At 37.1% G+C, this 18129-nt stretch overlaps 1 protein-coding gene across 2 annotated transcripts in view; it reads left to right on the forward strand.

Moving 5' to 3' along the window:
• Window positions 1–18129, forward strand: part of ASAP2 (ArfGAP with SH3 domain, ankyrin repeat and PH domain 2) — a 100277-nt gene that overhangs the window by 63901 nt on the left and 18247 nt on the right. For both annotated transcript variants that reach the window (XM_075707108.1, XM_075707109.1), the window contains exons 10-19: window positions 4375–4478; window positions 4592–4661; window positions 10147–10234; window positions 12092–12140; window positions 12250–12416; window positions 13039–13172; window positions 15116–15210; window positions 16898–17087; window positions 17526–17611; window positions 17819–17934. In XM_075707108.1, the coding sequence (XP_075563223.1) occupies window positions 4375–4478; window positions 4592–4661; window positions 10147–10234; window positions 12092–12140; window positions 12250–12416; window positions 13039–13172; window positions 15116–15210; window positions 16898–17087; window positions 17526–17611; window positions 17819–17934 (1099 nt within the window). The remainder of the gene's footprint in view (window positions 1–4374; window positions 4479–4591; window positions 4662–10146; window positions 10235–12091; window positions 12141–12249; window positions 12417–13038; window positions 13173–15115; window positions 15211–16897; window positions 17088–17525; window positions 17612–17818; window positions 17935–18129) is intronic.

Consider the following 18129-nt stretch of genomic DNA (forward strand, 5'->3'; position numbering starts at 1 on the left):
GCTAAAAACTTCCAAATTTGAGCTCTGTGGAATGAAAGACTAGTGATCCTAGTGGACATGGTAACTACTCTGGATTCACCATTGATTGCCCACTCTTAATAAGGAGTCTTTGCTGTTTAGGGTGTGTTAGCAGGCTTCCTATTTTATTCAAGTCTTTGTTCGAGAGAGATAATAAAGCAGTTGGGTTTCATGGTTGCTGGGAATGTTGCTTTTCTGTGTTTACCTGTTTATCAGTGATACTGATATTAAATGTATATGGAAGATGTGGTGAGCACACATCTTTTCACAGACAAAAAATGTAATAATACACATAAATTTATTACTTGTGCTGTTTTTGCTGCATTTAAAAATACAAGTGTAAAAAGTGCTTTACGCTATATTCATTATTTATTAATTCTGCAAATTTAGTTATAGATGCTTACCTGCAGAGCATGAGAAGTACTATAATTATTTTTAAAGTTTTTTGAAAACATCAATTAATCAGTGGGATGCCAAACAATCCTGGTATAATTTACCCAGTAATATTGTTCTTGTTGCACTGTAATTTCCTTTACTATAACTGATTTCTTTTTCCTTCCTGAAATGCATTTACATTTTGTGACCGAAGTCTAGGAGAGTAAGTGTTACTATGTTTTAATGAAAATACTTGGCATGATTTCCATTCAGATTTCAAGAAACTGGATTTTTCCTCTGAACTTTTTTCTGTTGGTATGAAAAGGCTGGTTCTTTTTTCCTCCTCTTCTGTTTGTTGTATTACCAAAAAAAAAAAAAGTTATCAGATTGTTTTTGGGAAAGAAAATTGCTGTAAGACAAATTGGTGATTTCCTGTTCACTGTCTTTTGGGAATTAAATCCAGTTGCTTGATTTTATGTTCTTGCAAGATTTTGAAGTTATATGTATTTTTTAAATAAAATGGCCTTAATGTATGAAATAACAGAACATTGACAAATATAGTTTCTGTTGTGTTTAGAAAAAAAAAAAAGACTCAAACACTTGTAGTGAACCTTTCTTGTTGTGCCTGTATACATAGTTCCCTCCTGCAGAGAGCTTCCTCAAACCTGGTTTGTATTGAAACTTCTTTTTGAAACATCATTGTGTGTACACCTCTCTAATTTTTAATTTTTAAACTTATGTTTTTCAAACTGTAGAGCTCCTATAAGTTTTGGGGTCAACCTTAGAGTCCTAATGCCTTCATTTCTCTCTTTCCCATGTCCTCTCTGAAGGTAGTCTTACTGTAGTGTTTAGATTTGTTTCTGTTTCTTCTGCATGTTTGGTAGAACCTATAATCTATTTAGGCCACTGCAAAATAGGATACATTTTCTGTTTCTTGACAAAAATGACGGTAGCTGTGCTATAGGAGAGGCTGCCTGCAGCGGGTTCTGGCAGACACATCTGTTGGAGGCTCTGTGGGGTTATTAGATAAGGGATGATATCTGAAACATCCTCTTGATAATGATTCTGCAAGAAAAACTCAGGCTCTTGGACTGTAAGGGCTTTTTGGCAGCTTTACGCATGGAGTGATCTGTGGAATGGCTAGCCAAAATTTGCCATTTATAAGTTAAAGCACCTTGTGTGGAAAGTTCTGTTCTGTCCAAATAGTGGGGCTGATAAATAGGTTTGTAGAATCTCTTTTATCAGTAGTCACAGAACATCTTTACAGAATACTGTTTTCACATTTCATTTCGCTATGCTGTTCAGCTTGATTTAGAAGTCAGTTGGTCTTTGGAAGAAATCATTTCAAACCTCTTTATGCTCAGTGAAGTGATTCACTATAAACATGCTGCAATGAAATGACTCACCTTTTTTTTTGTATGCCTGTCTGCATTTCAAAGCTGATAAAGTGGACAAAGTTCAGTTTCTTAGGCTTGTGTACTTCAGTCTGTTCTGATCTTGTTATGTTCAAGACATACTTAAAATGACGATACTCTGCGCTAGGTATGTCCTATATCCTGCAGTGATCCATTTCCTCCCGTAGGTAATGTACGTTGTTCCTGCTCCTCTGATGAGGCCATTGGGTCTGACCCTGTTATCTGTGATTTGTACTCCTGTTATATGCAATATGCAAACCAGAAATAAGGGAAGATCCTTTGGAGAGTCTGCATATGGAAAAGACATGCTGAAATTGCCCGGAAGGATGTTAATTGTGATGGTGATTTGTGGTATGGCATCCCGTGTGTTAGGAGCTAGATCAAATTCATGAACTTGCTTGTCAGAGAGCTGTGGAAAACCATCATCTGGCAATCACGTCGCACACTGTTGATTTGGGCACAGCCTGAAGTGGGGATTTAAAACTGAAAATCTCCTTGTCTTGTCCTTCACTCCCTTTCATGAAATATTATTAAATTTTTTAAAGATACTGTTCATAATAATGAATGTGTGGAAATACACGTCAGCTACAGCAGCTTCCTCTCTGGTTGAAATAAGGCAGGAAGCTTGTGTTACTGGCTTGCCAGTTTGGCCAAACACAGCAGCTGAGTGTAAACAACAGCTGAAGGGAGGTAGCCAAAAGGCAGCAGAAAATATTTCACAAGAAGTAGCAGCATGGTCTGAAGTAATGGGAATAGTGCTATGGGCAGGTGTAGGAGGTCATCTGAAATTTACATAATTGAGGATGTGGAGAACTGAAATTAATATCCTGTGAGGTCTCTAATCTTCTTGGGAATGGAGTTCCTTTACTGACTAATGGGAGGCAGAGATCAAGGCATTGGTAGGACACAATAGGCAGTGTCAGATCAGATTTTCTTCAGAGGTCAGTACATGTATGTGTGCAGCAGTGCTTAATCAGTGATGAGAATTTTTTTTTAAATGTTGTTCTGATTTTATGTTGGGCAGCCAGAATGCAAAACCAAATAATTCTGTGTAAACAGGCTGGAGAGGAATGATAAACAGACTGGTTTAGATCTGAAGGGATGCTTTGTCAGGCATGGAGATTTAAGTGGTGGTTTTGTAGTGCCTTTAAAAGCCTAAGATGAATGTTGTAGCTACCTGATATGGCTTCCTAGATCACTAACTGAGACACAGGGAAGTGGGCACAGGTTGCTTCCGCTGAAAAGGAGCACCAAGGAGTGCTGCAGCCTGCCTTGAGCTTGGCTCATGGCTCTCAGGACCACCGAGCTTCAGCACTGTATTCAAGATGAGCCTGGAGGTGTGGAGTCCTAAGTGCACTGAGCAGGGCTGCAGGTGGTAGCTCGGTCCCTGCCATCATATTTTGGACCTGTTATGTGTTGCCACTACTGCTGAGGCGGATCCTGAACAGCTTTGGCTGCGTTAGTAGCTTTGGTAGCAGAATGTGCTGCTGGAGCTTGTAAAGGAGCAGCATTCCATCTGAGTTGGTATTCTCTGGGGAAAAGCACAGTCCAAGTGTCTCAGTATATCTGAGATACACTGTATCATCTTTTTAGCAAAATAGGGTTTTTTTCTTATCAAATTAGTAAGCTTATTTCTTAATAGCTCTTAAGTTTTTGCTTAGAATAGCTCAGATAGTCACTTAAGTGAGCTACTTGCTGTGTGGGTTTTTTTCCTCGCTATACTCGTATTATCTGCCGAATACAACAGAGGTAGGTATATTACGTCCATAGAGCAAAGGTAGTAGAAAAGAAAGCAATAAATGTTATCAGTACTAGTCATTGTTACTGTATGCATTGAAAAGTCCATCCCGTCGTGTTCCTGCTACTAATATAGCATGACGCATCAGATTCCTCATTATCGGGTTCTTGTTTTTTAAGAAGTGGGACTCTTGCAGCAGTGGGTCCTGCCTCTGGGTAGTGCTGAGAGCAGTGAGAAGGGCTTAGTTAATCCTCATCACTTCCTGTCCCAGAATTCTACTTTGTTCAAGATATTTTGATTTAAATTATTCTTCTTATGGAAATAACTTCTCAGTTTTCCTGTAAGTGTCCTGAACTATGTTTCAGGGAGGTCTCTTCTGCTTTTCAGAGAATAACTTGACTCAGTTTCCATAAGGAAAACCACTTCTTCAAATTTATGTATGTAATTTTTTTACAATGGAAGGGTGGACTATGAATTGCAGGTAATAATAATCTTTAGAGTTAGTACACTGCAGTGTTTGCATGAATTGGAAAGCCTGCTGCTCAATTAAGTTTTGTGTTTAAAAACCTTTATGGTAAGGCCAATAGTAAAGCTAAATAAAAGCAAGTAAGAGAATTTCGTCAGGTGCTGATAATGGCTACTTCTCAAATGTTTTTTGTGCTCTCTGAAAAAAGAAATGGATCTTGTTCTCTCTCATTAAGGAGGAAAACTGCTTCGTTTGGCCTGTAGGATTAGAGCAGGAAGGAGAGGCTCTGAAACTCATTAATGGGAGGATATTTTGGTTGAAAGTGTGGAAGGGATTACAAATTGCTGTTCTGTATATTTCAGGATTCTCAGATTCGTCAGAGTACAGCTTACAGTTTACATCAGCCTCAGGGAAACAAGGAACATGGCACTGAACGAAATGGTAGTCTGTACAAGAAAAGTGATGGGTAAGTACTGCTGGATGCTACTGAAAAAATTTAGGTCCTAAGAGCTGAAGCAATGTAATACTAAATATATTAAAAACTGAGTCGCTTTTTTTTTTTCCCCCCCTTTAAACCAGAATCAGAAAAGTGTGGCAGAAAAGGAAATGCTCAGTTAAAAATGGTTTTCTTACAATTTCCCATGGTACAGTAAGTATTTGTTTACAGTATTTTATGTACATGGTTGCTAATAAAAAAAAAAGCAAGCTATGCTGGTCTATATTTATAATTTGGAAGTAGCTAGATTCCTGATGCAGCGTTTTGAATACGATGGATACGGTTTTTTTTAAGGCAGTCTCTTTCAGAAATATATCAAGACATACACAGTATCTAAAAATACAACTGTTTTAATACTCATGACTGTTAATGGAAAAAAATGGCTTTTTAATGACTCATTTAGTTCATGTAAACTGTTCATATTCTACCAGACCATCTAAAAATACAAATTCTAACTTTGTTTTTTTGGAAAGATATGGTTGGGCATTAAGCCATCTTTTAGATAGGGGTTAAACAATTTTTTATATTTACAAGACAAACTGAGAGAATGCTGAATGTCTTCTCGCCCCCAGATTTGCTGCTGTATGGTAATCTGTTATGAAGGTAGCTTTCCCAGGGAGTAGCTTTTGGGGAAAATCAACTCTGAAGACAACTTCTACCAGAATGACAAGAGATACAGAGTTAGAAGTCCCTCTTTCTTTGCTACCAGTATTTGAAACACATTAACCAACTTCTAATAGCTATACTTAAAGTTTTGAAACTTTATACTTTCCTACTTTGGACTTTTTACACTTGGCTTTGAACTCAGCTGTTTTTGCTTTCCCATAACTTTTCTCTTTTTATATTGCTCTCTCAAAACTTTTAAGAAAGTTTCTTAAGGCAAAAACCAACTCAGTGACAGTATTTCCCATTCTTGGTCTAATAAATAATCCTGTTTCTTGATCCTGTTATGAACTGTTCTGTTCTTCATCCTGTTATGCCTGTTGCTATGACTACAAGTTGACCCTGGCAGCAAAAATGAATCAATCTCTCATTTGTGCATCTAACCACAAGCTGTTGCCTTCTGAATGGACAGCCAGGAGTTAAGGAGGAGTGCAAAACCAGGCCTGCAAAGTAGAGTCATTACTATGGCTTTGGAATTGTCCACCAGTTTATCCCTGTTCTCATTTGAGTGTGTATGAGTGTGTCTCTGTCAGAGAAAAGTCTGTTCGTGTTTCTAGACTGGTGTCTCCGTGTAGTGTAAATGCACTTTGCGTTGGGCATGCTGTAGCAGTACAGTAGGAGTGTAGCTAGGGCAGCTCAGAGCTGGCAAAGGCTACAAAATCCACTTGTGGAGCAGAATTTTAAAACTTCCACATGCAAGTACAGTCACTGAGTCTATCAAGATACTGTTGTTCTTCTCTTTTTATAAGTTGTCTACCAGATGGCCTAAAATTTTTAGAAGCAGTAAGTTCCCACTGAAATCAGGGGAGCTGTAGCTGGAAATCAGTTGCTAAGGTATGTACTTAAATGTGAGTTTAGATATATGGGTTTCATAGGTCTGGTCTGGGTCTTTTTCTATTACAAAATTAAGAGAGTACCTTCTTGTTTTAAAATACACTCCTAAAAAGTATTTTTACTTATTTGCTCACTTTTCCCTTATGTATTGATGGCAGTTTTGCATTAAAAAATAATGCTTGTTTCATAGACGTTGAAATGGGCAGAAGCAATTTCTGTTTGTTAAGAATTTTCTGGGCTGCTCTGAATGTCTTCTGAGACTTCTTGAAGCAACAGCATTGATTTCCAAGCTTTCTCAGGGTTGATATCTCCTGGTCTGTAAAATATGGTATGTCATTCTTTCTTCCCAGCTGTTCATCAAAATGAACCATCTCTCAGAAGTTCAGTTGTCAGCTTTGTTTGCTTTATCAAATATAAATTTGTAAATGCTTTTCCTTTAAAGGCTAAGTATTCTTCATGGATTTCTGTTCTTTGGTCATGTAGCCTCCCATTACAGGGTCTATTTTTTCAGTCAGTTTCTAGAACAGCTATCTCCAGGCAGTTGCAGATGCTGTATTCTGACTTAAACTTGCCTGCCAAGTGCTCTCCTGATATGGATGGGGAGAATATGGTTAGTTCTCTGTCAGTCACCCAGCTGTAATGCTGAATACAACTGTCTACATTGGCATATGTGCAGAAGCTATACTTTTAGACAACTAAAAGCTTCAAAGAAATTAGCATTCATCGAGCAACATGCAAGGCAATGGTTGATGGAAAAACAGACACTGCTTCTTTGTGTAATTATTAGCAGTTGGAAATTTTCTGACATCTACCTGGCTGCAATTTAATGTACGTGGATGAAAAAATGAGAGAAGCAGATTGAACCATGTAAATAAGAATTCCTAAGTGGTTTACGGATCAAGAAGTACCAAGGGAAAAAACTTACATTTGAGGAACCTCAGATTCCTCAAAGTTGATTTGTGTTTAAAGAGCTTAAATGGAATTTGCTGGTTGTCTGCAAAAAAGGAACATGAGAGACTCATTATCAATGAATCTTTTTTTGTTGTTCTTTCTTTACTGCTGGAAACTTTAATCTACCATTATGATTAACAGGGCAATCTGAAGGCAAAAGAATCAGATTTAATCTTTTGATTCTTAAGTAAATCACTGTGATATCCAGAAAAAATGCATGATGAAATCAGCCAGCCAGTGTGTTAAGTAAGTGGACACGTTTGCTCGTGCCTTTTGTAAAAATCGGCTCTGTATCATGGCACTCCTCGGTATTGTCTTAGAGGCCTAGCCTTTTGATTCCTACACTTACTGTTTGTTGCCAGAACTTATAAGAAGTCAGTTTTGGTGGATGGAAGGTTACAGTTTCTCCAGGAAGGAACACAAGTTGATGCCGAAGTCTGTATGTATGGCATGAGAGGTGGTAGCACATCTTTTCAGGGTGTTGGTGTGTTAACGTGGATGTCCAAAAATTCACTAGTAGTCTGAAATTTGTCTAATCAGAGACTCAAGCAGGAAAATGAAACCCAGAGGTTTCAAACAAATAGTGTGACAGCAATTACGCATTTGTTACCATTTGCTACTTCTAGTATCTCCTAATCCTGCCAAAAGTCTGGTTCAACCCTACAGCCTAGTGTGGCTGAGGGATTCATACAGCCTTGCCTCCCTTTGTCTTGAGGTTCTAACTTCTCCCCAGGCAGCATCTACCGTGTGCTGGAAGAGTGCTGTCTGCGAAGCAATGGGCGCGTGTTGGGGAGGTAGGTGGGGAGAGGCTGTTACGTGGCCACAGGATAAAAGCGTAAATGTGGTGGTAGCAGCCACAGGCAAAGATGTCAGGGTTTTTTAATACCCTTGTTAATTCTGACTTCAGGTTAGGAGGTCCTCAGTTAAAAGCTTTGGAATATGTTTGGATTCCAAGACCAGCACGTTGGCCCAGGACGTGTTTTAGGTTGTTGCAGCCATTTCTTTGGGTTCTTAGATCCTGATACGGAGTTCTTATGCTGCATTCTCCTATCCAGAGGGACGAGTTCTGTGTATATTGGTCCTTCAGATCTCTCTGAAGCATTTTAGTGGGTCCATTTACCGCTTCATATTTCCTAAGTTATAGAAAACTATTTAGGTCCTGAATGTGCTTCCAGATCCAAAGCCCAGGGCAAGTAGATTTCATTCTTAAGCTGAATTTACTTGCATTTTTACATTCTCATAGAGCCTGTGAGAAAGGTATATATGAGTTGCCCAGTGGCTTGCTTACCAAATACTTATATTTTGAATTCTGTTTGCTTATTTTATATTTTCATTGTAGGCAGCTTCTGGACACTTCTTGGACAAATAGTTACATTAAAAATGTAAACACTGGAAACTCAATGCTATGGATATTAAGTATATTTAAATATAACCAAGAAAGTGGGCCCAAGCTGGCATTGTCAAGATGTTTTCTTGTATGCTTCTAGTTAGAAAGAACTGTTGTTGTTGATAGGCTAAAATAATGAAAACTGTATGCACTTTTACTACTAAAAGGAATGTCTGGAATTTGAAAAGCTGTTTACTAGGCAGAGAATACAATGTGGTTGTCAATTAATTGTCATCTTGCTGCCTCCAAAACCTCTCCTGGGTACAGTTTGTTTTACGTTGCCCAACAAGTGACCTGCAGGTTTGCTGTTTCAAAGCGTGCATGACTTTGTTATGTCTGCTGCTTATGTTGGGCAAAGCATGAGCATGCTGCTTTTCAAGGACACCATGCTTTTTTTTTTTTTTTTTTTAAACAGGAAAAAAAAAACAACCCGTAATTGTTTCCCTTCTTATGTTTCTCCATGGTTTTGTTTTTTACTGGTCTTCAGACATAATGATGTTGTTCTTTTTTGGCCAGCTACATTGTTTTATCAGATTGTTTCAAGGAAATCTGTACTCTTCAGACTTGTTCTCCCTTCTTTTTTAAATGAAATGTTTTCATCGATAAATTTAGAAGAGATTGAGAAGATGTACATTTCTTGTGATTCATTGCAAGTTAATTATATTATGTGGTAGTTCAGCTTCATTTGATAATAGTTCTTATTTAGATGATTAAATCTTGTTTTAGCAACTTGATAGATTAAAATTGTTAGAGCGCAACAATAAGCGTGGTAATGTGTTTATGAATATTGCTGTCTTTATAATAGTACTTCCCTAATGATTTAAACAAATTATTATTTTTCAGATATTATTGTCTACAGCAGAGCCTCTCTAGTTAAATCTGCTTTCTGTTTTAATTATTCTAAAAGAAGAGTGAAACTAGTTATGCATAGTAGCAAGTGCAAGCCATTTCTCAAATCAAGGTTGCAAACATAACATCTTACTAGGTCCTACCCCAGGTCTGCAGGATAAGCGGGTTAAGGGAAAGAAGAGTTTAGTGCAGAGATGCTATTTGAAAAGTCTTTGTAGCCTTTGTGAGACTTTTTCAAAATGAAGTTTGCTTGTGCATTTTGCTTTTAGTAAAACATTGCCACTTTTTATTCAATAAGGAACTGAAATAGCTGAGAGGAACTTGACTAGGAAACATGTATCATTACAGAATATATTTTGTTTTGCTACATTTTTTGGTAATGAACTATCTCAGTTTAGTTTTGCATATGTTTGTTGCAAGACTTCTCTGTGCAAACTTCTTATTTTCCTTCAGTGTGTCCCTTTAGTGATTTTAAAAATTGAGCTTTTGTTCTAAACTGGTTATCTAGGCTCTCTTTAAAGACATGAGCAGGAGTCAAATAATTTGATTATTGAAAAACTAGACAACTCATTTTTTTAAAGGAAATTTCTAAATGTTAGCGGATTAAACTTACGTGAAATTAATCTGTCTCTTTGTCATACCTGATTCCTTCGAATAAGTGTTACTGGTAAGGTGATCAGAGTAGTGATAATTGAAGTGATTTTACCCCTCTCCCCTTTGAAAATTCTAGTGTCTATCTATTTATCAGTGAACAAAATAGCCAAACACAAGAAAATGCAGTTTACAAACCATGATGCAGAAGAAAACATAGATCAATACCTGGGTACCTTAAAAATTAAAGTAACAGCCATTTGTCAAGTCTTTTTGGCCAGTGGGGTGTTATCCTATGTTTTTGGGCTTCAGGGCTCAGTCAGTATAAATATACTAAAATGTGTATGCTTTATTTTCAAATAGGCTAACCGACCTCCAGCAAAGCTCAATCTGTTAACCTGCCAAGTGAAAACAAACCCAGAGGAGAAAAAATGTTTTGACCTCATATCACGTAGGTTTGTTGTTTAGGTCTTTTTACTTGCAGCTAATATCAAAGGGTTTTGCATTATTTGTGTAGATGTGTCAATAATCCACTTAAACATTTTTGCAATTGTAGAATGCTTCCCTTTATAAAATGCCCTTCCTATGACAATTTACCGTTTCACTTATTTTAGCATAATAATATAATAACTGTACCTGTTTCTTTGGAAAACCACTTGGTTTTAAAGCTATCTTTACTCTTTCATTCCACAGCATTTTGTGCTGCCTTACAATAGAGTAACAATATTTTTGCTGTGTCATCACTCTTTGCATTGAAAATGTAATAGGTGATCATCTTGGAAAGTTATGACTTTTGTACAAGATCAGAAGAAGCTTTTAAAACATGACGAAACTTCTTAAAGTTTAAGCATAGTGGTTGCTATGTAACTGTGAAGAAAACACACTTTTTTAGTTTTGTTATCTCATAATAGATATAAAGGTGAGATAAAAAGTCTACACATTAAAAACACCAAAACTGAATAATTTGGGGAACTGAATGGGATGATACGAAATTGTTTCCTTTGTTTTCTCACTGGGACATTTTAGAATTATATTTACGGGCTCAATAGAAATATGTTACTAAAATATTTCTCAAGTTATTTGGTGAGAAGAATATAAATCTATTCCTCATTTTTTCCTTTGTCAGACCATAAAGTTCTTTCTGTTTGTAAATGTAAGATATGCTGCTTATGTTAGTAGGCTAGTACTCATGTATGCAATATACAGCTTTTCCATTTCTGCACAAGCAAGTGGTCTTCCCTGTTTACTTTTGCACTTTCTTTCTTTGTTGATTACCATGTCCCATTTTGCCCAATATCAGCTTATCACAACATTATCATTTGTCCCATCATACATATGAGAAGGCATAACTGACCTCTTAGCCTTCTCCAGATCACTTTTTCGCTTTGTTTTAGTATAGAGTTTACAAACATTCCTTGTTTTTTAAAAACTAAATTGCTGTATCATAGCAAGATAAAATCTCTTTAGCACTTTCCTTTCTGTCCTTTCATGTATCCTCGCTCTCTTAACATTTTCCATGTTTTAAACTATTTTTTAATACCTTTTTTGCCTGAATATTTTTCAAACTTCAGGAATTTTCAACCTAGAATATCTTTTTGCCAGCAGCTTCACCTCTGTTCTCATCAACTACACTGATTTTAACTCCAACTTGATCACCAAACTGTATCATATCTCATTTGTTTCATAGACTTAAAATGTATTATGCTTTTTTCTTTAATAGTGCACTATGATAACAATGATTAGAATTACAGAAGTAGTAGTAAATTGAATTTTTTTAGCTTGATTTAATTGAAACAGCTTGGGGCTTATCCTGATTGTAGCTTGGACTTTGTGCCTGTCAAATTTGTTTTGTCATTTTTTATTACTGTGGTTTTAAGAGCTCATTTGGAAACTTTAAATCTTTCTTATATACACAGATAAACTCAAATATGGACTCTATATTTTTGCCACACACACCACCATCCCCAGCAGAACTTCAGGCCTGTGAATACTGAGGTTCTATCTAGAATGTGGAAAAATTACTATGCTCTCCTGCTGCTTATGTGATAGAAGCACAGCACTGAAGAAAACAGTTTCTGTTTAAAAAGCAACAAGCCACCTTGTGTAAACATAGGTATAAACATAGAGCAACTGCAGGTAGTACAAGCAAAACTTGCTAAATAGACTTTTTGTCTGTCAGCACTCAGTGATGAGACTAGAGACCTCAGGAGTCATACATCAATTAATTCTAGATTTTTCTGAGAGATTTCTGCAAAATCAGTTTTTCAATCATTTTTTTTAATCAGTATGTGAATTATTTATTGTGCAGACGACAGGACGTACCACTTTCAAGCAGAGGATGAACAGGAATGTCAAATGTGAGTTACTTTGCTAATTTTATTTCTGATACTGGTGTTCTACTGAGACGTTACCTTGAACTTTAGAAATGCTGAAATATTTAATACCAAAATATTACTGCCATTTTAGATGGACATCTGTGCTACAAAACAGCAAAGAGGAAGCTTTAAATAATGCATTCAAAGGAGATGATAACACAGGAGAAAATAATATTGTCCAGGAACTGACAAAAGAAATTATATCTGAAGTCCAGAGGATGACTGGAAATGATGTCTGTTGTGACTGTGGAGCACAAGGTGACTCAATTAAGCATATTTCTAATTGTTAAAAATTCTATGGCTGATGAGAGTATTTAAGCTGATGTTTCATGCTTTCATTTTTACTCATCTCACAAAGATTATACACATAGTAGAATATGGTAACAATTTAATTGCACTACTTAGTATCTTTGAAATAGTTGAGTGAGAATCCGTTGTAGTGTAGTGCTGTATGTATACTTCAGAATCACTGCTCCTTCACTTAGTCTAAAGTCTATACTTGAAATACAAAAAAACCCACCTGTAGGCATTATTTCAGTTTGAACTGCACCTATGCCCCCTATTGAGAATGTGACAGCGTTATATTGGTGGTGGAGAATGATAAACTGGACTGTTTGAGCAGCTCCCTTGGAGGGCTATGTCTTCACCCCCAGGGGGAAACAAAAAAAAAAAAAAAAGCAAGCATCTTCACTTCTTTCACCATTAAAAAAATCCTGGTTGGTGTTTCCCAATAGAGTAAATGTCAAGACATAAACTAAAAAACCTGATACTTGACATACAGGAATCTTCTTTTACAGAATTTCATTTCTGTATACTACATTTTCTAGAATGTAATAAATACCTGAATAAATGTTAGTTCTGTGGGTGCTTTCTGTTTCAGATCCTACCTGGCTTTCAACGAATTTGGGAATTTTAACTTGCATTGAATGCTCAGGAATCCACAGAGAACTTGGTGTTCACTATTCCAGAATGCAATCACTTACATTAGATGTGCTGGGAACATCTGAACTTTTGGTAATCCAGTTGCTTTTATGAACTTTAAAATAGTATTATAAAATACTTCCAAGACAAGTATATTTTTCTAACTTTAACAATATGTTGTTCCAATCTTGAAAGTTGTCTCTGGATAACCATAATTTAAGAAAGGTTAATTCTTCAAGTTTAAAGGAACCTCCTGGAACACAGTGTCTTACTGTAAACTTTGCATGATCTTAGCATTCAAATTAGTAGAGGCTTCATATTTTTTGTGTTTCCAAGTCTTTTTACTCTTGGTTGCTTTTTAAAAGAACACAGCTGTTTGACATATAAATGTGCCTCAGATTAAAAATTGAAGGACTTCACAAATACTTATCCCATTAATTATTTAATTAATTATTTAATCTACCTTGACTTTAGCAAAGCTTTTGACACCGTCTCGCATAATATCCTCCTCGGGAAGCTGGCAGCTCACGGCTTAGACAGGCATACTCTTCGCTGGGTAAAGAACTGGTTGGGTGGCCGAGCCCAGAGAGTAGTGATAAATGGTGTTAAGTCCAGTTGGCGGCCGGTCACGAGCGGTGTTCCCCAGGGCTCTGTTTTAGGGCCAGTCTTGTTCAATATCTTTATCAATGATCTGGATGAGGGGATCGAGTGCACCCTCAGCAAGTTTGCAGACGACACCAAATTGGGTGGGAGTGTCGATCTGCTGGAGGGTAGGATGGCCCTGCAGAGGGACCTGGACAGACTGGATCGATGGGCCGTGGCCAACTGTATGAGGTTCAACAAGGCCAAGTGCCGGGTCCTGCACTTGGGTCACAACAACCCCATGCAACGCTACAGGCTTGGGGAGGAGTGGCTGGAAAGCTGCCTGGCCGAAAAGGACCTGGGGGTGTTAGTAGATAGGTGGCTGAACATGAGCCAGCAGTGTGCCCAGGTGGCCAAGAAGGCCAACAGCATCCTGGCTTGTATCAGGAATGCTGTGGCCAGCAGGAGCAGGGAGGTGATTGTCCCCCTGTACTCGGCGCTGGTGAGGCCGCACCTGGAATACTGTGTCCAGTTTTGGGCCCCTCAATACAAGAAAGACATTGAGGTGCTGGAGCGTGTTCAGAGGCGGGCAACGAAGCTGGTGAAGGGTCTGGAGAACAAGTCTTATGAGGAGCGGCTGAGGGAACTGGGGTTGTTTAGCCTGGAAAAGAGGAGGCTGAGAGGAGACCTTATGGCTCTCTACAACTACCTGAAAGGAGGTTGTAGTGAGGTGGGTGTTGGTCTCTTCTCCCAAGTAGCTAGCGATAGGACAAGAGGAAATGGGCTTAAGCTGCGCCAGGGGAGGTTTAGACTGGAAATTAGGAAAAATTTCTTTACGGAAAGGGTGGTCAGGCATTGGAACAGGCTGCCCAGAGAGGTGGTGGAGTCACCATCCCTGGAGGCGTTTAAAAAACGGGTAGATGTGGCACTTCGGGATATGGTTTAGTCTGGTCTACCCTTGATTAGTCTAGAGTGGGCTTGGTAGTGTAGGTTAATGGTTGGACTGGATGATCTTAAAGGTCTTTTCCAACCTAGATGATTCTATGATTCTATGATTCTATGATTTAGCATTATTTTAGAAGACAACTTTAATCCTCAAAGGAAGAAAATGTATTCAGCTTTGCTACAGAAAGACGTTACCACATATCAGCTGCTCTGTGGTAGTTCATATGTGTGTTCTTACCCAGGACAAAGTATTTTGCATTTATTGTATGGACTGGTGTCTTGATGGATTATTCTGCATTTACTTGTTTGTGTATTAAATTGCAGCTGAAAACTGACATCCAAAAAGGTACCTAATCTGTTCCTGATCGCTGACATAGTAGCAGAACTAAGAATCAGAAACAAAAAGCCTCAACTCCCATTTTCCCTTGTCCTCCCACTAGTATGTGCGTGGCCAATAACTGAACATGTTTATTAAGTGAGCTGTGTTTTTGGTTTTTTTTTTTTAACAGCTTGCAAAGAATATTGGGAATGCTGGGTTTAATGAGATTATGGAATTCTGTCTGCCAGTTGATGAGATGGTCAAACCTAATCCAAGCAGTGATATGTAAGTAAGAGCCACTATTTCTGAAAAAGACAGGCATTTAATTTAATATTGCTAATGGGCTGTGCCATTAGGGTTTGCACCAGCAGGCCATGGAAGATGTATAATGTCTTTATATATAGCCATATAGTCAAGGAGTAAACCTTTTTTCTGATGCTTTGCATGTCTGTTTTATTGAACTTTATCTGACTGTACCTTCCCTCATAGTAAGGATTATTTTACCAACTCTCTGAATCATGTTTTGTGGGACAGGAACAAATTAAACATGACTTGTTGGGAATTTTAAAGACACACAAGGGTAGGGATTAAAACCACAGCTATTAATTTTGTGCTATTTAAACACAAAATAGAAATTGGAATAAGGTACACATTTTACCTGAAAGATACTGGACACCTGATGTTTAGGAACTGCACCTGGGACTTATGTCCCTAACTATGTGGAATAAAGATACAACATTTAATTGAATTCCTCGAAAACACTGAACTGCAATGGCAGAGACACAACAAAGGCAGCTGCCTACTTGGCTGGATCGTAAAAGAGCTAGTGAATGATACAGAAACAAACCCAGAGGAATTGGCTTTGGATGAAGCTGATTTTACATCATCTGGACTTTCACCATTCTGACAATCAATGTTAAACCATGCAGTTTAAATTATTTTTGACTACCACTATCAATGATAATACAGAATATTAGTATTAATAATTAAAATTACTAATAATTTTACTGAATTCTAACTCAATAGCATAAGATGACTTCTAAAAAGTGATATTTTAAAAAAATTTAGTTTGATACATCTACATATCAAATTTAGGTTTTTTTAATGAAATGAGAACCTGAAGACAAACACTTTTTGAAAAAGAAGGAATACTGTCATATGCTTTAGGAACAAGAGCTATGGAATCCATTGATTCCATTTATTATTATTTGGATTTTTTTCTTTTTGCCCATTATATAGTATCTAGATGATAAAGTATGGCTTTGCTAAATGACTTCTGTGCAACGTTGTGTACCTCCCAAGAGCTGGTAATGAGTTATGCCTTTGGGAGGCATGCAAACTCCTGTCGTGCTGTGATGGGAAGAGGAGTAGTCATTTGTTAGCTGGGTATCAACAGCAAAAGTGATATCTAATGTGCTGATTCAAGTGTGCTAAGTTTTCACCTCAGTTTGGAGGCAAAACTAAAAACTCCCTGTTATGGTTGTGGTGAGGAGTTGCTTTATAGAACATACTCACTGCTGTGAACACAGATCCAAGGCCTGGATAGTCTGTGCAGAGGTATGAGACAGTTTTTGTGTCCCATGCCCTCCATCCCTTTCCAGCATGTGTAGGAGTACAAGTCAGGTGAACGCAAACCTGCCAGGCTGCTGTTAGGAAACCAGCGTTACGAAGCTTTGATGTATCTTCTGTACATAGAGCTGGCTAATCTTGATCTCAACTTCACACCAGAGTTCAGAGGGGAAAATTCGTGGTCTGTCTTCTTGTTGGATATTTGATTCATCTTTGTAGCTACCTTTCATACTGGAAATACAAGACTGCATGTCTTACATGCATATTTAAAAACAAAAATTATCATAATGAATGAGAAACAGTCTTTCCCAGATTTTATTTCAAATGACTTGCATGTATTTATGGAAATTCTAATGTGTATCTTCTGCTAAAAGTTACAGAAGTAAATTATATTTGATTTCAGGAATGCAAGAAAAGATTATATTACTGCCAAGTATATTGAGAGAAAATATGCAAGGAAAAAGCATGCTGACAACGCAGCTAAATTACATGCTCTTTGTGAAGCAGTCAAATCACGAGACATTCTTGGATTAGTCCAAGTATATGCTGACGGTGTGGATCTCACAGAAAAAATTCCGCTGGCCAATGGCCATGTAAGTGTTGTAAATTTTATTAGACAAACTGTTATAAGTGCAATATGCTTTCATTAATTAAAAAGGACTATTCTTTCTTTGAAAATAGGATTTGAAACACTGTTCTGATACTTGTCCTTTTGATGATGTAATGTAACAATAACAAAAGAAGATATTAAATAGTTTAATCTAAAATTGTTTCCAAATAATATCATATTTTAAATGTATTAAAACACTAAACATTAAATTTTCAATAATCTATTTGTTTTCAACCCATTTGTTTATTTACTTTAAAGGAACAAAAGAGAAGCAATAAAAGTCTTCACGAGATGTTTTAATGGTAGCATGTCTGAATTTTTTGAAATTAGATGTTTTAATTGAACTAATTTATGTCTTCATAAAATTACTGCTTCTCTGTAGATCAGAAGAAACAAATGTGCTATTTTATTTTATTCTTAGGAGCAAGATGAAACAGCACTTCACCTTGCTGTTAGGTCAGTTGATCGAACATCCCTTCATATAGTTGACTTTTTAGTGCAGAACAGGTAAGTGTATGGAAAGCTATTAAAATGTTATTGGTACTGCTTTTACGTCAAGTAATAACAAATACTAAACAAATACAAGTAACACTAATTCTAGTATTTGCAAATGTAATTTTATTCTTTGAAAATCTTGTAATGAGAAAGGTTTATTAATATAGGGTAGGAAACTAAGTTTAATCAGCTTTGTTCTTCTTTCTTGTACTCCAATAGTGGCAATCTAGATAAGCAAACATGTAAAGGTAGCACAGCCCTGCATTACTGCTGTCTGACGGACAACGTTGAGTGCCTCAAACTGCTGCTGAGAGGGAAGGCTTCTATTGAAATAGGTAAAAGGGTAATGTGTACTTCAATTTCATATTTGTCACTGCTTCAGATAAGAAACAGTGAAGGTGGAATAAGTGCATTTTCTCCCCGGTGGTTTATCATAATTCTGTGAATATAATCCTCATTATTAAAAAAAAAAAAAAATATCAAACTTCACTGTTTATTTCAAGTTTAAAATTGACTTATACATTACACTT

This window comes from Pelecanus crispus, chromosome 3, assembly GCF_030463565.1.
Source record: "Pelecanus crispus isolate bPelCri1 chromosome 3, bPelCri1.pri, whole genome shotgun sequence".
Taxonomy (NCBI): domain Eukaryota; kingdom Metazoa; phylum Chordata; class Aves; order Pelecaniformes; family Pelecanidae; genus Pelecanus; species Pelecanus crispus.